Raw genomic sequence first — 23,734 nt, 5'->3', positions numbered from 1 at the left:
AAAATTAAACTTTATATGTTCTAAGATCTTCCTAAATTAGCAAATCCGAAAATAAGTTTTACTCATCATAATGTTCAAATAATGTTACATGTATTCTCCCTTATTTCCATACCATACCAATGTTATTCAAGGGGTGTAACCTCATTTGTTCACGTGGGTTAAAATAAATAAATAAATATTGTGGCCTTGTGAAGGGGAACATGTTTTTTTCCCTTCTCGGATTTTGTTACCAACAGTAATGCAGCATTTACTGTATTCGTTTATTATGGTCATGTATGAATAAAGGAACTAGAGATGGTGATAGACTAAAACAATATATTTGGGTGGGGGGGAGATCGGTGCTCAATAGTCTAAGTATCTATTTCCGCTCCACATAGGTGTTCTTCCTGGTTGTTGATTCGGTTTTGAAGTAGCAACATTTCGGCCTCGAGCAAGTTCCAATAGAATGCATGCGATGATACAAACTAGCTCTCGAGCTTTCGAAAGTGTACCATTTATGTAACGTCTTTTTGCGATTTGAGGCTTCTTTGCGTTGCAGGATTCGTGCAATGCGGTATTCATTTTGATTTGAGTCCAAAATGCCCGACTGCTGTGCTGCTGCAAACTGCAAGCCAAGTACGGACCAGTCCAACGTTTCCTTCTTTAGGTTCCCGCTGGATCCGGATCGGTGAGTGCAGATTTTTGGGGGAGTAAATTCTTTCTTATTAATGTTTTTATTATTATTATTTCTAGCCTGCTAAGATTTTTATTCAAGCCCAGGGTGGGCAAATTAGCATTATTTGTTAGCTGGTTAGCTTCTGCCCCCCCCTTTTGCAATGATTCATTGAATGCACGGTACCCCTTTTCGCAAGCTAATGTTTAATGTGAAGTTTAATTTTTTTGGGTGACGCAACGTTTTATTTCTGTGGATTTCTTTTTAAGTTGGCAGTGTCTGAAATCACCTTTAGCGGGGTTTTTTTTCTCCAAAGTGAGTGTTGTAAGTTCTATGGGGTTACTGTAAGCAAATGAGTCCAGTACACGTTCGCCATCATCAGGCCCTTCCCAAAATGGCAGGAATTGAATTCCCTTCGAATACATTGTGTACTAGATATATTTATGACTGCTTTGCTGGATTTTTCTTTAATCTTAGCACTTGGGTGTCTAAAAGGCTATTGGGATATTTATCAAACATATGCGTGATCACCCCCTAATTCTCGAGAGAAAAATAATGTTTTTAAAACACTCACTTTTGGTTTTTCACTACTGCAGTAACCTAATTTTTATTTTTAGCTGTAAGCAATGGGTAGGAAACTGTCGCAGACCAGATCTGGAGAGCAAAACACCTGCATTTTTACACAGCCACTACAAATTGTGCTCCAAACATTTTGAGACGACAGTGATATGTCAACAAGTAAGTGTGCATGATTTGGTGTGCATGTTCTGGTGGGGTAAGCTGTGTCAGTGGGTAAACTGTGTTGCCTTAACGTTTTTAACAATTTTGTCATTTTACCGTTTTTAGCAAGGGTCAGTTCAACTACCTGTTATAGAGAGATGGACTTGAGAATTTATTTTTCTCAAAGTACCTTTTCTAAATGGAAGGTAAAATAAGTTCTAAGCAAATCTAGGAGACTTAAGGTTAACCTTGATGTAGGGCTATTTAATGATGCATTTCCCCAAAATTCTTTCTGTGGGGTATGCCAGTGTTTCACCTTATAGAGGTAGCTTTCCATTCAAATGCAGGAAATTCTGTTAGTCATGTTAAAAATGTGTATTTGTGGGCCAAAATTATTTCAAGATTTGGAGAGAGCGTTAGCAATGAGAAACATGCCATGCAGAGAAAATAATCAAGGATTTTTCTCACAAAGTTATGCATTGAAGAAGCTGCCTAGCTTCACAAAATTTGGGGAGCTGCAAGGAGAGAGCAACATTCCATATTTCATTTATTTCCCTTATTCTTAGATTTGTATATTAATAAATGTATTTTAGTATTTTATTTGATTGGCAAAATGTTAACATTTTCAATGATTTAACTTACCCCACTAACAGTGCAAGATTTTCTCTCTTTTTTACTTGTTATATTGTAATATTTCTATGGCTTAGTGTTGTAGACACTTTCTTTTAAAGCAGACAAATATAACTGGTATATTCGTTTGCCCTTTGTCTATTACCATTAAAAAGTAATGTGTAAACCTTTTTTTTTTTTTTTTTTAAAGAGCGATCTTAAGTCTGCTTTGAAGGATGATGCAGTTCCTACTATATTTGACTTTACAATCATCCAGGAGATGGCACAAAATAGCAGCAGAAAAAGAACAATTGAGACGGTGAGTATTTGATTCAAATAAAAATAAAAAATGTTCTTCATAATGTATTATAGTGCATGTTTTATACTTACCTGTTTTTAATTTTGAATCAGTTTAATTGTATTTACAAATAACATTCATATAAATATGGTAATTTGCAATGCCAGTCCTAAGCGTTGTGTGTGCTGATGTTCTGATGTTTCACCTGTGCAAAAAACATGATCCGTGCATAAGACGGGTTCAAAAATATGTGGAAAATACTAGAGGTTTCTTGAATCATACTAAATGTATGGTTATCACCTGGAGTCAGTCTGCATAGTCATTGATTTTCAATTTGGAACTCAAGTTGTGAGAACTCTTGTGCTGAAATATGCAGCACTATTTAATTCTTGAGGCAAGGATTGCATCCCAGTACAGTAACCGTGCAGAGATTTCAAGTTGATGTCGGCACCAAGTGGAATTGCAAAATATAACTTCCCACCATAAAGAAGCTCACATTTTTCATGTTGTTTAGGTCTTGAGAAAACCACTAATTTTAACAAAGCAAGTTAAGAAAGCATAACAACAATAATGCATTGCCTTCCAAACAAAACCAGAATGTGAAACTGCAATAGATGTTTTGTTTTTATGATGGAATGTTTTTTTTTGTAAATAGTAGCACAGTGAACATGGCTAGGGTCTGGTACAGGGAGTGTTCTTGTTCAGGTGGCTGAAGGGTGTGTAGAATAAAAATTGGTTTTGTTCAGCAAGAAAAAAACGAAAAGGGGTTATGGTTATTAATTTATTCATTAATTATGCAGCCCGTATTGATGGGTTTCAGAACATAAGCAGTGTGGTTGTGCATAGCTTCAAGAAGAGTTTTGGCACGGAGCCTTTTTTTGCTGTGTATAGCGCACTTAAGTCAGCAATGCACTGTAGACCTATTTATCAATGCCATTTTTTTGGAATATAAGCTTTTATGAAGCAACAACAAAACACCATTTTACTTATGGCCATTATCAGTGGAAATACTTAATGTGGTAACTCTGAAATTATGTTGTAGAGTTACAGTTTGGTTACGCAGTAGAAATTATGTTACTGTGAATGTTCTGCATGCGCCTGTTATTCAGTACATTTAACCCATTTTTCTAAATAAGATTTCAGAATAAAGCAATAATTAGTCTTTTTAATATGTCATGGAAACGCTTTAGTCTGTCTGAAATCATACCAGTTTATTTTTGCCAAATCTGACTAACAAACTCAGATAATGCAATTGTAGCTCAGCTCCATCCAGCATGTAAACATATTTATCTGATCACAATGATGATGAGCAACTTGTATTTAACTATTCTTAAACTGACATCTTACCGTTTAATAGTCTATTACGCATTGTGTCATGTATACTTTGGCAGACAGACTAACACTGTCTGGCAACGCATGAAAAGAAAATCTAGCACTCGAATTTAATTGTGCATGTAAAGTACTGATTGTAGTTAAGCTACTGTGCTACTTGCGCAAGATGTGTAAAATAGGCCTGAGAGTGTGTATTACAAATGCATGATCATAAATGTAAGTAATTTTAAGTTTTCATTTTCAGACTGGAGAGGAACCAGTTGTCACAAAGAAAACTAAAGGTACATAATGCATTGTCATGTTAGCATTTTTGATTCCCTTCTTTTGTGTAAAAAAAAAAAAAAAAAAAAAGGTCATCTTCTGTTCTTAAGTTTGTTTTGTGTTCTATTTTAAAAGGTACCACAGATAACTCAAAACTCTCTGAAATAACGTCAGAAGTTGTGAGTGATCCTGGTGAGAACATTGAAACGCAAAATCCTCCTGTACATGATGAATCGGAGAAGGAGGATCCAGCTATTTCCAAAGCCAAGGAAACTTTGAAAGACTACTTCAAAGAGACTTTAGCCTTGACTGGTTTCAGCATCTGCAACAATGTAACTCTCACCCCTGCCAAACCACTGGGGAAAGACCCAGCTGGACCACTCTCTGCCAATGCCATATGTGCAGAGAAGATTGACCGGAAAGAAGTGCTCACCTTAGGCGAGGATGTTATGCGAGAGGAGATTCGCAATGGCTTGCGCCTTGCACGCTTTTTCTCCATACTCCTTGAAGACAAGATAAACATTGAGGGCAAGGACCAGATCCCTGTGTTTGTCCGCTCCATGACAGGTGTGGGCTTCCCACAAAAGCACCTTATGGGATTCCTTCCCTGTGACATTGACTCTGACAGTCTGTTTTTAATGCTTATATCTGAGATCCGCAATAAGTGGGGCCTGCGAATGGAGCACTGCCGTGGGTTCACATACCTGTCAACCGGTAGAATGTGTCTGAAGTTGAAGGAGCTCGCCTGCAGGATGCTGCAGGATTTTCCACAAGTGGTGTTATCCCCCTGTGAACCATACGCCTTCAATGTGTGGTTGATTCGCTCCATACCTATCCTTTCGATTCAAGAGGTTGTTAATACTGTTGAGGAGGTTGCTGCCATTATTAGGCAGTCGGAAACTCTGGCAAAGAAGCTTGATGCCAAGATCACTGCATTATATGGCCACATCAAAGGTGAGGTGGATAGAGTCAAGGATGCTTGCCAGAACCATTGGGAATATGGCACTGATGCTTTCCAGATTATGCTTGAAATCTTGGAGCCCGTTTTGAACAGCATTGGAGAGATGTGCACCAGTGCCCTTTCAGATTTAGACGCAGACACTGTCGAAGCGCTTCTAAAACTTAGAGAGAAGCTAAAGAATTTTAATTTCATTATTACTCTTGTGGTCTTGAAGAGTACGTTGTGTTGTGTAAGCATCCTGAACCCTAGTCTCAGGGGAATAATCAGTGTCAGCAGCACTTTACAATACACCATCTCGAACGCCTTAAAGCTTCTCACCAAACATATGCAGGAGATTGCAATTTTTCATAGGAAGTGGTTCTCAGATGCAGTGGGCAGAGCTAAGAAGTTGGGTGTGCCGGTCATTGTGCCTGTGGAGTTGGTGACAAACGGTGAATGTGCAGAGAATACCCAGACCTCATTGGAGGATTACTACAGGGAAACACTGAGTAAGAAGGTCTTGCAATACCTTGTTGATGAAGTTAAAAGAGTCCTTGGCCCTGAAATGATAAGAATCCTACGATGGTTGTCATTGGTGCCATCATACATGGCTGACCACAATTTTAGCATCCGCAAAGATAAAGTTGCTGATGCTAACCTGAATAACTTGGCTCGACCCGACTCCTTTTATGATGAGCTGGGCTGTTGGGAAGTTAAATGGAGGCATGCTAGCAAGCGAAGGATTCTTCCCACCAATGTAAATGCAACCCTAAAGATCCCAGATATAGGCTTTTACCCAAATATACAGAGTCTTTTGAGGGTGCTGGGTACCATCCCATGCATCAAAGCTGAAGCAGATGTGTATGGGCAGTATGAGATGGTGCTGGACAGGTATCGCTCCTATATGAAGGAGGTACCAGTGGAAAAGAGACTGTCCAATTTGGCCTTTGTTTATGTCAATCAAGACGTACACTTCAGCATTGAGGAAATGGTGGAGGCGTATATTAAGAAATATCCAGAAATCCTGGAGCAGTTGCATGAGGTATATTTATTTTTAGAATCCTTATGTGTTTTTTAATTTGAGGAGATAAGCAATGCCAAAATCAAACTCTAGTAGGGTTTTAACAATTCTTACCCTCTTGTTTGTCATTAGGATGAAGCAATGGAAGTTCAGCCATCAGGTAAAACTTCTTTTACCTATGACTATTTTCCCTTACAATTTTAACACTTCTGATTTTTACATGATTAAGGGTATAGTTCAGCAAAAAATAAAAGTTCTGTCATTTACTCGGAGCCCTGATGATGTTATAAACCTGTATGACATTATTTCTACTGTGGAACACAAAAAGAGATGTTAGGTAGAATTTTTGTCAGTCAGCATTTAATTTCATTGCATATTTTTTTCCATACTTTGAAAGAGAATGTTGACTGAATCTCCTTTTGTGTTCCTCAGAAAAAAAGTAATTTCGTTTTTTTAAACAAATGATGACCGAATGTAAATTTTTGGGTGAACGATCCATTATAATTAAAACATTTGTTCAATTCAAGTTTTAGCAGGTGTGTTGATTACTTTTTCTTTTTTTTTTTTACTCCAACACCTGTATAGTTCCAGAAACTAGTGCAAATGACATTGCTGAAGAAGGTATGGAAGAACCAAGAGAGATGACTTTAAATATGGAAGTTGAGAGACAAAAGCTGCCAGAGTGCTCAGAAACCGATAAAGAGGCTTTGAAATCTGCTTTAAAGGCTGCCGTCACTGCAGCCTTTAGCAGGCAAAGCAGACAATCTCATGGTGATCAAGATCAAGAAGTGGAATACGTGACAAAATCTGAGATGACTGAAGTCCTTAAAGTGTGTGAGGATGTTGTCCGGGAAAGAATTCTTTCCGAAGTTGGAAATTCATTCTTCTCCCTTTTCATTGACCGAGTTGTCAGGCTTGGAGAAACAGACTACTTACCCATGTTCCTCAGATTTGTTGACAGTTTTGATGTCATGCGCCTTGAGCTTATGGGATTTGCCGCGGTTACTTTCGACACAGAGGCCATGTGTGAACAACTTTTTGATGTCATCACTAAAGAGTGGCATCTGGATTTGAGCTACTGTAGGGGTCAAGCTTACCTTGGCTCTGGTGAAGTGTCCTACAAGCTCAAAGCTTTTGCATGCAAAATACAGGAGACGTATCCACTTGCTATATGCACACACTTCTCATGTTACTCTTTCAATACCTGGTGGTCAAGGTCAGTTCCTGTCACCACAATCATCAGAGCCATAGATACATTAGAGGAGATAGTGTCATATTTCCGAAGCACTGCTGCCCTTGAGAAACAATTAGATCAGGTCTTAGCCATAGGCCTGAGAGAGAGCTATGAGAAAATCCACGAGCTTCAAGGAAAATTCTGCTCTTCTTGGCTGGAGAATCATGACTCTTATGAAGTCTTTGGTCAGATTCTAGAGCCTTTGGCTGAGTGTCTCGAAAATATTTATAACGGCACGCAACAAAAATGGAGTTTGGCAGTATCCAACCGAGCCAAGAGACTACTTCAGTTGATTCGGGACTTCGACTTCATTGTGGCAATTGTTGCACTGAAAAATGCCTCGTCCTTCACTAGAGAACTGAGTGCAGCACTACAGAAAGACCATTTTAGTGCTGCCTCACAGCTCTCTCAGATCAGTGGCATTGTAGCCACGCTCAACCGGGTGAAGACCAACATCAAGGTTTTCCATCAAAACTGGTTTGATGAAGCTTGTGCCTTTGCTCAGAATCTGGGTGTGCAGGTTAAAGTGCCTGATAGTGTGACCGTTCCAAGGGACAGCCTCTTGAAGCCAGGTACGTACTATAAAGACGCAACAAGTGTCCCTTTAGTTGATCACCTCATAAACATGGTGAAGGACTATTTTTCTGATGATCACAAGGAGGCACTGAACCTTTTGTCCTTGGTTCCAAGCTCTGTTACAATGAGCTATGTTTTTGAAACCCTCAAGTCAAAACCTCCATTGTATGTCAGTGACCTTCCAGATCCCGACAACTTCTTCACTGAGCTCAGTTGCTGGAAAGTTAAGTGGAAAACAAAAGTGATTAGTGTAAACATACCAGAGACCATTTTCGAGACTTTGCGCCTACCACTCATGCAGTACTTTGTAAACATCAATACGTTGCTGAAGATTATGTGCGTGTTGCCGAGCACGGCTCTGGAATATTGCGGCAATGTGAAGCGGCATGCAATGTATCAAGACTACTTGAGCAACACCTCGCCTAAGGATAGATCACCGTGGTTAGCCATGCTTCAGATGGGCACTGACTTTGACAGAGACCTAGACAGGATGGTTGCTCGATGCTTAAAGGTCACACCTAAGACTCTGGAGGGCATATGCCTGGTAAGGATCCATATTTGAAATATTTGATTGGCTTTCCAATAGGCTTTGGATCGATGCCTTCTTAATGCAAATGTTCCTGATGATTTTCAATATGTAGTTTATTGGCATTTTTTCAGATATAAAAAAGGGCTGCTGGTTGCACAATAGTTCTGGTCCCTTCAAACATATTTCTAATACAACTATGCTAAAGTGTAAATGGTAGAGTAAATTATAGGTGGTCACTCACAGGATGTGTCTGGCGGACAACATGGCGCGTTCTAAAATTAGAAGAAGAAAAAAATTCTATGAAGGTACACGCTGTCGCTCGCCATCTCCGGAGGCTGTTAAACATTCTGCAGAGCCACAGTGCTCAATTCGCGTTTTTCCATTAACTTCAACTTAAATCATTATCAAAGGACAGATTATTTACTCTAGCCATCACTGTATTATGTATATGTATCTTTTATATAGCCTACACAATGTATTTTCAGTTACAAGTATGTCTTTTTGTGGTTGGACAGCTTTAATGAAACCTCTTCATACCCTAAACTGCAAATTCATCAATGTCAGTGTTCATTCTTGAAAAAGTACAAAACCTTTGTAACGTTTGTGTGTATGTTGACTAGATCAACAACTTAGTTTGGACTGTGCCTCCTACCCGCAAACAGCTTCAGTAAATGTTATATCACCCTCTTTTGGTCTCCCAATGCTGTTACGCCAGACAACATTAAAAAGAAGACCTACTCGCATTGAATTGGAAAGCACACAAATTAGGCTTTGAATTTAAATCTCAGCTAATGTTAATATATCAAGGCCTCAAAAACGTATTGATAAAATAACATGCAGAGTTTCTAATGTTCTTTTTACTCCACAGGACAAAGAATCCAAAAATTTAGTGAGAACTGCTGAAATAAAAACCGAGGGTATGTCATCCATTCTTTTTTTTGCATGTTTTTTTTAAATCTTTCAGTATAACAACTTAACATCTGAATTGTTCTGTCATTTTATTGTAGCTAAAACTTAGTTCATCTCTTGGAGAAAGAAAATGCATATTTTCAATGGATATTGCAGTATTAATGGAATTTATCAATGGAATTTGAAGCAGCTAACATATGGTATCATCAGATCAAAACATTAATGCTTTCTTTGCCAACATTGCAGATAACAACCACAAAGATGGAGCAGAGGACAGGGAAACTCAGCAGGTTTGTAAAATTAAATAATTGTGTTAATAATGATTGGGATAAGTGTTTTAACAGTACAACACTTATCAAGTTGTATATCTCGTTAATGTTTTCTTGGGGAGGACATTGCATATTGATCTTAAAATTATTTAAGGTATAAAGTTGCTTCACATCAATTGTTAATATGTATTTATGTCAATATTTTTCTTAAGTAGTAATTATTTTTGCAGGGCAAAGAATCCAGAACACAAGTAATGAATTCTGAAATTGCAATGAAAGGTATGTTATTGATTGGAACTGAACAATAGGTTTCATGTAACAATCTGTATTTCAAACTTAAATGTTAGAAATATTTGTGTTTCACTTCAAGTGCTGTAGCCATTGTCAGAACTTATGTTTACTATTTCTAGAAGAAGACATCCACAAAGAGGCAGTAGAGAGTACAGAGACTCTGCAGCAGTCTGAAAACACTGCTGAAGTTGTGACTGAGGAGCAACACATAAATCCTGTTGAAGAGAAGCAGACTGTGGATAAGAACGGTCATTCTGTTGAACCAGCAAACAACATGCATAACTTTGTAGAAGTCTTCAAACAGGCAGCTATGCTTGCAAGGAGAAACTGCACATTGATTGACCTTAGTAAACAGGAACAAGATGATGTGGTTCAGAAGCTTGACTCATATCATTGGGTTCAGGAAGAAGGGAAGTTGTTTTCAGAGGAGGAAATGCTGCAAAGCATTGTGAAAGCTATAAGGGAAACGATCCTCGCTGAAGTTCAGGACTCCCCTTTCTTTTCCATCATCACTGATAGAGCTATCTCAGTGGGCGACACAAAGTTCCTACCAGTCTTCATTAGATATGTGAATGACTGCATTCCTAAAGTGGAGCTCATAGGTTTTCTGCCTTTTGATGAAAGCTCTGATGTAAATTTGCAAGCAAAGGCCCTGTCAGCCACTCTTGAGGATGAATGGGGACTTCAAATGGGCTGCTGTCGTGGCCAGTCCATCATGTGCATAGGTACAGGGAGCCAAAGTCTCAGGAAGATGGCCTTGGACTTTCTGGAGGGCTATCCATTAGCTGTGAACACACCTAGTGAGTCTTGTGGACTTGCCTATTGGCTGGCTTTAAGCCTAAAATATACCTCCATCACAAAGGTTCTAGAGATATCTGAAGATCTTTTACAATTTTTCGACCAGTCACCCAGACTAGAGAATGAGCTTGCCAAGACCATGGATGGGCTTCTAAATACCCCACGTGAAGCACTTGCAGAGATCCCAGAAACCTGTTGGTCCAGATGGAAGAAGAGAGAAGACTTCTTTGATATTCTGGTGGACATGCTTGAGGGAGCCCTGAAATGCTTGGATTCAGTGAGCACCAATCAGTTGGGGTCATGGAGTAGCAGCATGTCACTGCATGCTCAGACCCTGTCCACAGCTATCAGGCAGGCTGATTTTGTAATCCCCCTTGTGATTTTAAAGAATGCCTGTGCTCCCTTGAGGAACTGCAGCACTGTGTTTCGCTGTGGAAACCCTGCTGATATTATTTGCGAGCTTGAGAAGATTGTGCCAATAATAGATTCTCTAAGCAAGATGTTGGAAAATGTGAGTGCAGTGCATTCTAACTGGTTTGAGGAGGCAGTGGAACTTGCTGCTAAGGTCACAGGATTGCTTTCATATCCAGAATCTGTCAGTGGCCATGAGTCTCCAGAAGTGTTCTACAAGGAAACCGTTAGCATACCAGTTCTAAATGGTTTAATTGAAGAAATGAAGTTTAACTTCTCAGAGAATCACTTGAAAGCTCTAAAGGTGTTGTCCCTGCTGCCTACCTGTAACCCTCTACCCATTCTCCCAGAATCCACAGACAAATTGCACACCATCTACTTGAGTGATCTCCCTGAACCAGAAACAGCTGAGGAAGATATTAACATCTGGGCCACAGTATGGAGGGAGAAGTACCAAGATATTTGTCCTCCCACCTCTATTTCTGAGACATTGCTCCACAATGAAGCCAAAAACCTTCCAAATGTTGCAACCCTTCTTAAGCTAGTGGCTGTGCTGCCTAGCATTAGCATGGAGTGTGATCTAATGAAGACCACTCTGAACTCCATGAGGACTTTACTCAGAGATGGTATCTTCAGTAGGGGTTGTAAGACCGATGCAGTTCTGTTTCTTATGCATCGCCAAACACTGCATAGCCTGGATGAAGTGATTGAGAAATGCATGGAGAGTGATCCAGAGAGTCATCAATTTCTTGCTCAGGTGTGATAAAATCCTTTGCAGTACATCTCGTGCAGAAATGTAGATTTAACACATTTTCACATTCACAAGCCATACATTTTGCAGTATATAGCACAATAAAAATAAAAGTAGAACTCGGCAAGCAAATGCTAGTTTAAAAAACTATGTCTTAAGTTGAGCTTTAAAAATGTCATAAGTCTGAGCTTCCCTAAGTTCTAGAGGAAGAGAGTTCAAAAGGGTAGGAGCATAGACCGAAAAAGCCCTATCACCCATAGATTTTAATTGGGTTTGTGGAACACTCAACAAATTAAACTGTGAGGAGCGCATTCTGCGATTTGGGGTGTAAGGGATTAACAAAGCAGATGAATGATTAGGAGCCAAGCCATGTAATGCTTTGTATGTCAGCATCATAAACTTAAAATCGACACTGAAACTGACCAGGAGCCAGTGCAAAGACTCCAATACAGGAGTAATATGATTGCATGTACTGGTCCCAGTCAGCATCCTGGCGGCGGAGTTTTGTACATATTGGAGTTTATTGAAAACTCTGGCTAAAAGGGCATTACAGTAATCTATCCAAGAGACAACAAATGAGTTTATTAGCTTTTCAGCTACAGAGAAATTTAGCTTGGGGTGCAATCTTGCTATATTTCTTAGTTGAAAAAAGGATGCTTTTACAGTACTCTTTTCAAAAGAATCAAATGTAAGACTTGTATCAAAAAGTCTCCAAGGTTCCTTATTTTACTTTGAGTCTCCAAACAGAGGCATCAACAGAGACAATGAACCAGCTTTGAGAATTTGATGATGATGGAAACCTATAATCAACTGATATAAATATCAACTGATAAACAAATAAGTGTTTCAGAAAGAACCCGGTTCTGTTTTAATAATTTAATTTTTTTTATATGTAGGTAAAAGCAAGAGTCAATCACCTGAGAATGGAAAGTGGTAAGTAAATCCATCACTTTAATCCATAACCTTTATATTACATAAAGCACTGGGCCCATATTCACAGATTTTTATTTTGCTACTTGGAGTTCTCCAAAGAGTTCCTGTCTAGATGTTTTTGCCTAAAACCCATTCTTAAAACTGCTAAGAGCAAGTTTTACTAAGGAAATCTTAAGATAAGAATATGGTGGAGTTGACTTGTTGCTATGGATGATGTCACGTTTTATTGGCGCGCTCTTTTAAATTGCCCTCAGTGATTGATATAGAGGGAACTGCTATTTGTCAGCTAAGACACACACGATACAAATACATGCATACAGTAGGATAGATAGATACCTTTTTAAGTTAATGTCAACATTATAATATTTGTTTTATATTTGATATTCAGTTGATCCATCCATCCATCTTCAACCGCTTATCCGAAGTCGGGTCGTGGGGGCAGCTGCTCCAGCAGGGGGCCCCAAACTTCCCTATCCCGAGCCACATTATCCAGCTCTGACTGGGGGACCCTGAGGCGTTCCCAGGCCAGTGTGGAGATGTAATCTCTCCACCTAATCCTGGGTCTTCCCCGAGGCCTCCTCCCAGCTGGACGTGCCTGAAACACCTCCCTAGGGAGGTGGCCAGGGGGCATCCTTACCAGATGCCCAAACCACCTCAACTGACTCCTTTCGACGCAAAGGAGTAGCGGTTCTACTCCGAGCTCCTCACGGATGACTGAGCTCCTCACCCTGTCTCTAAGGGAGAAGCCCGCCACCCTTCTGAGAAAGCCCTTTTTGGCCGCTTGTACTCGCGACCTAGTTCTTTCGGTCATGACCCAGCCTTCATGACCATAGGTGAGGGTAGGAGTACGGATCCAGATCCAAAACTGTGCGTCGAAGTAAGCCCCACCAGATCCAACTGGTAATGCTCCACCTCCCTCACCAGTTCCGGCTCCCCCCCCCCCAGTGAGGTGACATTCCACGTCCCTAGAGCTAGCCTTTGCTGCCCGGGTCTGGTCCGTCTAGGCCCACGGCCTTCACTGCCACCCATATGGCAGCGCACCCGACTCATGCCAAGGTTTCTCCAATGGGTGGTGGGCCCAAGGGATGTAGAGGGGGGTTTCACGTCGCTTCTTCGGGCTGTGCCCGGCCACCAGGCGCTCGCAGATGAGCCCTCCATCTGGGTCTGGCTCCAGACGGGGGCTCCGGGCTTCCTCCGAGCAGGGTAAGTCCTCATGCCGTTTTTTCCATGGAGTCGGTGTGAACCATTCTTAGTCTGGCCCCTCACCTGTGACCACTTTGCCTTGGGAGACCCTACCAGGTGCACCTGGCTCCAGACAACACAGACCTCTCCACCACGATAAGGTGCTGGTTCCCAGATAGGATATTCAGTTGATACCTTTTTAAAATGTCAATGTCATTAGAATATTACTATATATTGTTTTTAATGTGGATTGACAGCAGCAGCCATGCTTCGTATCATTTGAGTCACTTATGGATTTAGATGTCCTCAGGAGGACTTCGAAGCTGTCATGGGTTTAGGAGCTTCATTTTCTTATTTTTTTTCTTTTATCACCTTTTCTCCCACATTTTGAAATGCCCAATTACCACTACTTACTAGGTCATCGTGGTCAATCCAGGGGGTGGAGGACAAGTCTCAGTTGCTTCCGCTTCTGAGACCGTTAATCCGTGCATCTTCTCACATGGCTTGCTGTGCGTGACACCACGGAGACTCGTGGCATGTGGAGACTTGTGCTACTCTCCACGCTCCATGCACAACTTTCCACACGCCCCATTGAGAGCGAGAACCACTTAATCACGATCACAAGGAGGTTACCCCATGTGACTCTACCCTCCCTAGCAACCAGGCCATTTGGTTGCTTGGCAGCACACCCTGGATTTGAACTCTCAACTCCAGGGGCTGGCTGTCAATACTCTGCAAGCTACCCAGGGACACCTAGGTGCTACTTTTACCGTTAAGATACTTCATGAATTACTCTTAGATGAACATTTTACGAGTCCTAAAATTAGGAGTGACGCCCCTAATTTTTAAGAGTTTTTCTTAAATTTCTACATTACCAAAAATGTTCATTCTCTCATTATTTATTTATAAAAAAAATACATTTATATCATTACGATTTAAAGTTAAAAACGTTTTAATTATCGACTTGTTCTTTACATTTTTGAGTGGCACAAATGGGCCCTCAATTTTATTATAATCGTAAATGGTAAAAATAGTGTTAACTTTAGAAGTGGGACACAAACTAATCTGTTTGATTGCATTTTGACACTGTTTCCTATCCTTCCTCAGAGGTGATTGTCATGGCTCCACAACAGATCACTGTGGATACAGATTGTTCTGATTATCCACAGGTGGCAAAGGAGGCTGTTATTGGTCAGTTATTTTCAACATTTAAATGTTTTTAATATTGAATACAAATATTAACATTAACAGCATTGTTATGAGTGGATGTAGATAGTGTTATCTATTTGTTTTTCCTTACATAAACATGTTTCTTTCTTTCTTTAGAAGTTAACACTTCTGCTTCAGAGGACATTTCAATGGAAACCAATGGCTCTACTGATATTGAATTGGCCAAAGAAACATCCATCATAAGTAAACCTGACCAGCAGTCATCTTTAACTCTTGACAGCTCTGATAAACCCACAACTGCAGTTCAGATCATTACTGCTTGCAGCTCACTGGTGACCAGAACACTTGACCAACCAACAGAATCCATCCAAGATGCCACTACACTATCCAAAATAGTTGAAGATATAACTGGTGAACTGATGGCAGATCAAGATGAAACTGATAGTTCTGAAGTACTTGATCAATGTGGAATTGGTTTGTCGCTAACAGAAGCTCAAAGTGCATCTGAACAGTTGATGGCCATGGGTCAATGTAGAACTGTGGAGCCTGAAATAGAACAGCAAGTTAGATCTAGTCAGTTAGTATCAGTCGAACAAAATGAAACCGATCAACCCATGGAAGATGATCAGAGTGGAAATGAAATGTTTGTAGCTGCAGATCAAGGTGGAACTGGCCAGGCAGCAGTGGGGGAACAAAGAGTACCTGATACATTCATGGAAGCTGGGCAAGTTAAAACTGATCAGTCTTTAGTAAAAGATCAAGATGAAAGTTGTCACACAGTAACAGGGTTAGCAGATGAAGGGGGAACTGGTCAGTTGGTATCAAGTGATCAATTTGGATCTGATGCGCTTGGGGCAGTTGAACATGGCATAAATGATCAAGTGGTCTCTGTGGATCAAGGCGAAAGTGAACAGGACTTTGACGTTGATGAGAATGGAGCTGAGCAGTGTGTTGCAGCAGATCAAGGTGGAACTGAACAGCCAGCAACACAACATAGTGTAGCTGAGCAGTTAGCAGTTGGTCAAGTTGAAACTGATAATTTTGTAGTAGAAGGACATGCATTTTTTCAGATAGTAACAGGTTTAGGAGATGGAAAAGGAACTGCTCAGTTTGTAACAGGGTCTCAAATTGGATCTGATGAACTTGTGGCAGTTGATGAATCAAAAAAGGATCAGTGTGTTTTAGCAGATAAGTGTGGAACTAGTCAATCAGTAACTGGAGATGAAAGTATTGCTGATCATTTTATGGTAGTTGGTCAAGTGGAAACTGAACATTCAGTAGTAGCAGGTCAGGTTGAGGCTGGTCAGACAGAAATAGCAAATGAAGATGCAACTAAACCGTTAGTATCAGAGGATCAAAGTGAATCTGAGCAGCTTGTGGTTGTTGACACTGCAAATGATCAGTCTGTAACAGCAGATAAAAGTGTTACTGAGCAGTTCATGACAGTTGGTCAAGTTGAAATTGTTAATTCTATAGAAACAGAAACAGGTTTGGCAAATGTAGGTGCACCTGGTAAATTGGTATCAGGGAATCAAGTTGGATCTGATCAACTCATGGTAGTTGATGACTCCGGAAATGATCATTCTGTAATTGCAAATCAAAATGGAATTGTTCAGTCAGTAAAAGGAGACCAGATTGTAGCTGATCAATTTATGGTAGTTGGTCAAGTTGAAACTGAGCATTCTGTAGTAAAGAGTCAAGAAAAGGCTGCTCTGACAGAAATTGGTTTAGCACACGAATGTGGAACCGGTCAGTTATTATCAGGGGATCAAAGTGGATCTGAGCACCTCATGGTAGTTGACTCTGGAAATGATCAGTCTGTAACCGCAGATCAAAGTGAAACCTGTCAGTCATTAATAGGAAGTCAACATGCATCTCTTAACTTTATGGCAGTTGGTGAAGTTGACACTGATCATTCTATAGTAGAGGGTCAAAATGAGATTGGTCAGACAGAAATGGGGTCGGCACATGAGAGTGCAACTAGTCAGTTGGTATTAGATGATCAAAGTGGATCTGATCAGCTCATGGTAGTTGATGACTCTGAAAATGACCAGTCTGTAACAGCAGAACAAAATGGAACTGGTCAGTCAGTAACAGGAGACCAGATTGTAGCTGATCAATTTGTGGTAGTTGGTCAAGTTGAAACTGATCATTCTGTAGTAAAGAGTCAAGAAAATGTTGCTCAGACAGAAATTGGCTTAGCACACGAATGTGGAACCGGTCAGTTATTATCAGGGGATCAAAGTGGATCTGAGCACCTCATGGTAGTTGACTCTGATCTGCGGTTACAGACTGATCATTTCCAAAGCGATACCTGTCAGTCAGTAATAGGAAGTCAACATGCATCTCTTAAATTTATGGCAGTTGAAGTTGACACTGATCATTCTATAGTAGAGGGTCAAAATGAGGCTGGTCATACAGAAATGGGGTCGGCACATGAGAGTGCAACTAGACAGTTGGTATTAGATGATCAAAGTGGATCTGATCAGCTCATGGTAGTAGATGAATCTGAAAATGACCAGTCTGTAACAGCAGAACAAAATGGAACTGGTCAGTCAGTAACAGGAGATCAAAGTGTACCTGATCAATTTGTGGCAGTTGGTCAAGTTGAAACTGATCGTTCTATAGTAGAGATTCAAAACGAAGCGGCTCAGACAGAAACGGAGGTAGCGAATGGAGGTGGAACCAGTCAGTTGGTATTAGATTATCAATGTGGATCCGATCAACTCATGGTAGTTGATGCGTCTGGAAATGACCAGTCATTAATAGATCAAGTTGCAAATCATCATCACACAGTAGAAGACCTAGGTGAAACTGGTCAGATACTATCAGGGGATCAAAGTGGAACTGATCAGCCCATGGCAGATGAATGCTTTGAAAATGATCAGGCTGTAGTTGAACCTCAAGGCGGAACAAGTCTTTCAGGTACATGTAATCAAAGTGTTCCTGATGAGTTTGTGTCAACTAGTCAGGGTGGAACTGATCAGATAGTACCAGGGAATACAACTGGAATTGATCAGTCCAAAACAGAGGATCAGGCTTGTCCTGACCAGCCTAAAGTAGCTGCAGAATATAACACTGAACAGTTCAGTTCAGCAGCTCCAAATTACCCAGTAACTGCGGCAATACACACTGACCCAGTTCGGGCCTATATTACTGATCATTCCACACCTGCTTCACATGATAGTACTGATCATTCCACAGCACCAGATTTAGAAGGCACAGACCAGTCTAAATCAACAGTTCAGGACCGCACAGACAAAGTAGCTACCCTGGATGGCACTGGTCCTGAAATACGAGTTCTGACCCTCTATGATACCCCTGCCCGAGAGGAATTAATCAAAGAACTTTGTGACATAAAGTTCTTTACCATAGTGGCTGAGGAAGAGTGTGAAATTCATGGCCAAACATACATCCCTGTAGGAATACACTACCTTGACAAACAAGATGTTCGGTGTGAAAATATTTTAGCCCTTATCCCACTTGTCACAAACATAGTTTCATTTGTGGATACTCTGACCTTTGTTCTCTCTGAGAAGTGGGGGTTAAACTTGACATTCTGTAGAGGTCAAACCTTGACAAGACCTGGTACCTCCGTCTCTCAGATGATACAGGCTTCAGCTTTGCTTTCCCAGAGACTCCCTCATGCTTTTGGTGTCCTGAACCCTATAACTCTGAGGGCTTTACTAGCCAGTTCGTCCATCCTAAGAGAGATAATGCATAGTTTTGAGTGCTTGGAGCAGCTGTTAATGTGGTTCTCTGATGATGTTCAGCGACGGGTAAATTTAGAGAAAGCTGTTGTACATTTGTTCCAACAGGATGAAACGAAGGCCAATGAACTGAAAGCCAAGCTAAGCAGCAATCAATGGGCAATGAGTCATGAGATTCTGGAACTTTCTACAGACATTCTAGAGGCCATCTGCCTTTGTTTGAATGAGATGAAAGGTAACAATGACAATGAGGCAATCACATCACAGGCTCAGAGCTTCCTTTCTGCCATCCAAAACTTTGATTTCATCTTGACCGTTGTGATCATGAAAAACATCTCGAGGCTCACCAAAAACCTATGCCAGAGACTTCAGGGAAATTCCTATGATGTGTATCAAGCTATAAACAGTCAGTCTAATCTACTGTCCTCTCTCCGTGAACTGAAGAACAGTATTGACTTGCACCATCAAACCTGGTTTCAAGAGGCATTTGCATTAGCTTCAAAGCTGCAGGTCACAATGCATCTTTCACTGCAGCCACCCATGAATGTGCACTACAGAGAGGATATCAGTAAAAGGACCATTGAGCACTGTATTGCTGAAGTGGAAGGGCTCTCCCAGGATATTCTGTCTGCTCTTCACTGCTTGCAGGTTGTGCCTTATGTCATGTCCAGAGTGGAAGGATGCTGTAAGGACATTGAGTTTGTCAAGGTTTTCCAGGATTGCCTACCTGATCCAGGCTCCCTCAAGAATGAGCTGCAGAAGTGGAGGGACAGATGGCAAGGCCCCATTGCATCTCACCAACATCTTCCCGACACTGTTATTGGCACTCTCAAAACTTCGGACATCCAATCTTTTCCCAACATTTCAACCATTCTCAGGCTACTGGCAGTCCTGTCCTGTTTCAGCATGCAGAGTAGTTTCAGACAGGGAAAGATTAAATCTGGGCTGTATCCTCTGTAGTCTTCTTAGCTGCCCCCAAACAAGCTCTCCATTAGGATGTCATACACTGCTGAGTCTTTAGAAAGGCCCACTGTATTTTCTAAACTGTAGATCCCATCTAACTGTAGGTTTCAGTATGCTTTTTTTATTTTTTTTTTTATTACAGAAATTAATTAGACTGTGTACACTTTAATTATAATCACTTTATGGTTTTATTGATATATTTTTTTTTTCATTTGGCATAAGTGGCATGGATAAAGAGAACTGCCAATTGGGACCAATGTCTTTCCAAAAAAAAAAAAAAGAAAGAAAAGGATGCCCTTTGGGGGCTTTACTGCTTTGTGCCTTTTCTGCAAAAAAAACAAACAAACCCTACATAACTCCTTGAATCGTCAGACAGAAAAGTATGGATGGAAAATGTCCTAATCTTCAGGAACTTTTACGGACTTAATCATGTAAATCCTCTTAAATGCATTGGATAAAAGAGAATCATGTTTTATCACATTGAATTATGATGGTTATGATGTATTGTTAAAATGTCATCCCATGGCACAAACTAAAATTGTCTTTCCCTGTATCATGTTACAATGGTTGATTTTTATTTTTTATTTTTATTTAGATGAATAGATATTTCTGTAAACATTTCTCCCAGAAGCCCTCCTCAAGAAGGAAGCATTCATATATATTTGACTAAAATAAACAAATAAAATGATTTGATAAGAAGCAGCATTACCATTTGAACCTCAATTGAAAGCTAATATATATATTAAATAATGTCCACAAGATGGCAGTGTTGGCCTTCTATGGTTTGTCAATGGGGCAGCTACTGGTTGTTCTCGGTGCTTTTTTTTTTATCTCTCTCTCTCTCTCTCTCTCTCTCTCTCTCTCTCTCTCTCTCTCTCTCTCTATATATATATTATATAGCTCTACCATAAGCTCTTTCCCCTAGATGATGAGTAATGCAGCATAGGAATAATTAATTGACCATCAGTGAAGTGTTTGTGTTTATTATATTATTTATTGTTTTCCTTACTTTCCAACTGAGACAAAGTTGTTAATGATTAATGTGTTCATTTTTTTGTGTGTTTTTTTTTTTTAGGAGTTCAGGTTTTTTTTATTAAGAGTTGCTTTGGCTCCCTGTAGCCTGTCGATGATTTGTAGCCATTCTTCAACCCTTGGTTCATAGACTGGAGATCCATCAAAGAATATCGTTTTCAGGAACAGATTTTCAGATGTTGTTGAAAAACAGTCAGACTCCCATTTCCATGTAACCTTGGACCTATGATTCACCCTTGGGGGCTTAAGTCTTTGACCTTTAAGGGTAATTTCTTGTGAGAGTAGCAGTAAATGTGGTTTGAAAGCACAGGAAAAAAAGCTATTAACAAAACAATGCCACAGTAATTACATCTACAAATCAATCAAGGCCCAGTTTATTACTTAATTGGGGCAGGCAGAATCCATTGCTTGCAGTCAAGATAAAGTAAATGAGTAGCTTTTCTAAACTTCTGAATCATGGTGGACAGGGATAAAAATGTCTGCTACATAAATAATTGACTTTTGTTTGTAAAATAGATTACTTAAAAAATCAGTATTAAGGATCAGCAGCATGAATTGCATTAAAGCAATCTGTACAAATACTTTTGCATACTCTAATCTTGCTGATTTGTTGATTGGAAAGATTGGTTAGACAGTAGTGTCCCACATTTAAATGATCCATATGTCCTTTCATGGTCTGCATACAATCAAGAGGAATACCCAATTTAGATCTATTTAAAAAACAATTGCTGGTTTGGTCAATTGACAAAAAGGTTTTCATGCTGAGTTGGATTGTGTGCTGACAAGCCAAATCCTTGCTTGTCTTTCATCGACCAATGCATTATGCATACCACAGTGGTTTTTGATTCTCACCCCATTTTTCAGAAGCAATAAATTATTATTTGTGTGGTCTGCCAGCCAGTGTACTCTAAAGCAATGTTGCTTCCAACATTAATCCAGTTGTTCTTTGCCATCTTTACAAATTGTATTCCCTACATTTCAAATGATTGTCAAAAGGCACATTGAGGACAAGAGTTGAAACATGCAGAGTAAAGAGTGCTTGTATCTTGTTGCTTTCAGCTGCAAAATGGGCCTCCTATTGTCAGTTTATACTGTAAAATCCAAAGAAATTGTTGCCCAGGTAATGTTTTTGGATTATATTAATACTTTTGAAACAATGAACGCCTGACCTATCTTGAGTGATTGGTGTGTTTGAATTCTTGTTCCTTTGTCAGCCTTTTCAAGGCTAAGAACATGAGCCTTAAAATCCCTGGAGCCATTAACAGCAGTGGAAATGCTGAAATACCCTTTCCTAGTGCATTTCCTCTTTGTCATCCAAAAGCACTCACTCTGAATGTTGTTTCTGTGTGCTCTTCTGGAGCATCCCCTGCTCTGATCACACTGGAGAGGGCTCATGTATTTTGTCTGTACACCGAAACAGAGCTGCCCTCTCCCTTCTCCCAGAACAAGGGTCTGATTGTGTCTGCTCAACCCAGTGTGAAAGGTATCTCTCCATGTTCTTTCTGCTCTTCCACAGCAAATGGATCCATCTCCTCTGTTGGCTGGCCTGTTTGCAGACAGGATTTTGCCTGTGTCCTCCAGACTTCTTGCTCTAAGAGACTTTTATATATGGCTCTAACCCACCATTAGCTTTTGCCACAACCTAAATGGCTAATGCAATGCAGGATGCTCCAAATTGGAATGCATTTAATTCCTAAATCTCTTAATTGTAATTATATTTTGTTTGAGATTTTATAATCTCTAAAATCAGATGTAGTGTCGCAGATGGCTGATTAAAAGTGTTCTTCATTTTATCACAACAAGTTTCCCCTCTGTTTGGTTGTATTACATAGCCTGAAAATCTGCAAGCCAAACTGAGAATTGCCCTATTTGAACTTCTGAGCTTGTTTCCTACTGGAAGTCAAAGCTGGGCCATGCCGTAGGACCTATGGCTGTGCATAATCATGTCCATACACAGCATGGATTTAACAGCACTCCTGAGAGAGACGCAGTGGTCTTAACAGGATTTTATTTCAAAGTTTCCATGCAGGAAATGCCTAGCTAAAATCTCAAAAATGCAGACAAATAACGTATTTGGTTCGAGTTATTCTGATGTCAAGTACTATGTTGGTCGGATCCGGAAACATTGGAATTTTTCATTTTTCCTGGTATGGTGCATGTAAATCTAAACCATAACATCAGATCTCTCATGCATTTAAATGCCATGGATTAACCTGTGAGTTTTTAAGCAGTTTTAATGTTTCAGCTTTCTCCCCAGTGATCTTACTGATCTTGAGTGTACTTAAACCAAAGTTGGCATATCCTTAACACATTGATATAGCTATTAAAATTCTTGAAATATCTGTGTCCATTTTGGCCCTCTAAATCAAGAGTATTAGGCAAGTGTGTCACTGATTAATTTGATTACTTTTATGAGAATTTGAGGTCTGAGTGCCCGCCGGTATATGAATAATGCCCTGCTGTTCGAGTGGAGGGCAAGTAGGATTATCCTGTGATTTGGAGTTATTAGGTTACCATTCCTGGCAGCCTTTTCGCCCTATTATGCTTTCAGATTGGAGTGTCTGTAGTTCTTAAAACCAACCCTGGTACTGTGGTTTCTTTTTTCTTTAATCCTGCAGCAGGCTTATTGATCAAAAACAGATGTGTCAGTACAGTTTATCTATTGTTCTACTTGTTGCCTCTTTCTGCCCTGTTAATTTACACCGCCTTAGCAGATCAGTGTTCATCTAGGCCCAAAACGTTGCCAAGTCTATGCGCTTACCACCCAGACAACTCACACCATTCTTTCAATGGTTCAAATTCCAACCAATTACTAAATATACAGAAATGACAAATCTTCTAGTCATGTGAGAGGCCTTTATAATTATACTCTTGAGCATTGTTTTATACTTTCTTTTGAAATGTAACGGAACTGTACATTTGAGCTTCTTTTTATAGGCATTCATTAAATGCAATTTTGATTATGGTGTTATTGGTTTGAGGCCAACAGTGTCTATTCCTCTAGGACGTGTGTTGATGCACAGTACCTTTTGATAGAGCTTTTGCTAAGAAAGCAGTAACAGCATGTACTCCGCCTACTGTCTCGTTTACAATGACAGTGGTTATATCTCATCTGTATAAACCTCCATAACTTGCTCACTTTG

General features: G+C 40.1%; 2 protein-coding genes across 2 annotated transcripts; both read left to right on the top strand.

The window, feature by feature from the left end:
- Window positions 1-423: 423 nt before the first annotated feature.
- On the top strand, window positions 424-7,888 carry LOC127636371 (52 kDa repressor of the inhibitor of the protein kinase-like). Its single transcript, XM_052116820.1, has 8 exons — window positions 424-667; window positions 1,270-1,390; window positions 2,193-2,300; window positions 3,856-3,892; window positions 4,008-5,854; window positions 5,966-5,993; window positions 6,419-7,639; window positions 7,818-7,888. The coding sequence occupies exons 1-8, from the start codon at window positions 579-581 to the stop codon at window positions 7,886-7,888; spliced, it is 3,522 nt and encodes a 1,173-aa protein (XP_051972780.1). The 5' UTR covers window positions 424-578.
- LOC127636964 (uncharacterized) lies at window positions 7,883-22,267 on the top strand. Its single transcript, XM_052117776.1, has 8 exons — window positions 7,883-8,187; window positions 9,041-9,089; window positions 9,328-9,371; window positions 9,581-9,629; window positions 9,761-11,607; window positions 12,498-12,534; window positions 14,824-14,907; window positions 15,043-22,267. Exons 1-8 carry the CDS (start codon window positions 7,939-7,941, stop codon window positions 19,554-19,556), a joined length of 6,873 nt encoding a protein of 2,290 aa, XP_051973736.1. The 5' UTR covers window positions 7,883-7,938; the 3' UTR covers window positions 19,557-22,267.
- Window positions 22,268-23,734: the final 1,467 nt, after the last annotated feature.

The sequence above is a fragment of the Xyrauchen texanus genome, chromosome 44, assembly GCF_025860055.1.
Source record: "Xyrauchen texanus isolate HMW12.3.18 chromosome 44, RBS_HiC_50CHRs, whole genome shotgun sequence".
Lineage (NCBI taxonomy): Eukaryota > Metazoa > Chordata > Actinopteri > Cypriniformes > Catostomidae > Xyrauchen > Xyrauchen texanus.
The sequence above is the reverse complement of the archived record's forward strand: the minus strand, read 5'-3'. Positions and strand labels throughout refer to the sequence as shown.

Bases quoted from the DNA above. Each gene is read 5' to 3' on its own strand.
- LOC127636371 (XM_052116820.1), top strand. From the start codon at position 579: ATGCCCGACTGCTGTGCTGCTGCAAACTGCAAGCCAAGTACGGACCAG. The intron at 3,893-4,007 runs GTACATAATGCA...CTATTTTAAAAG, and splicing joins TGTCACAAAGAAAACTAAAG to GTACCACAGATAACTCAAAA. The intron at 5,994-6,418 runs GTAAAACTTCTT...ACACCTGTATAG, and splicing joins AATGGAAGTTCAGCCATCAG to TTCCAGAAACTAGTGCAAAT.
- LOC127636964 (XM_052117776.1), top strand. From the start codon at position 7,939: ATGCAGTACTTTGTAAACATCAATACGTTGCTGAAGATTATGTGCGTG. The intron at 8,188-9,040 runs GTAAGGATCCAT...TTTACTCCACAG, and splicing joins CTCTGGAGGGCATATGCCTG to GACAAAGAATCCAAAAATTT. The intron at 9,372-9,580 runs GTTTGTAAAATT...TTATTTTTGCAG, and splicing joins AGGACAGGGAAACTCAGCAG to GGCAAAGAATCCAGAACACA.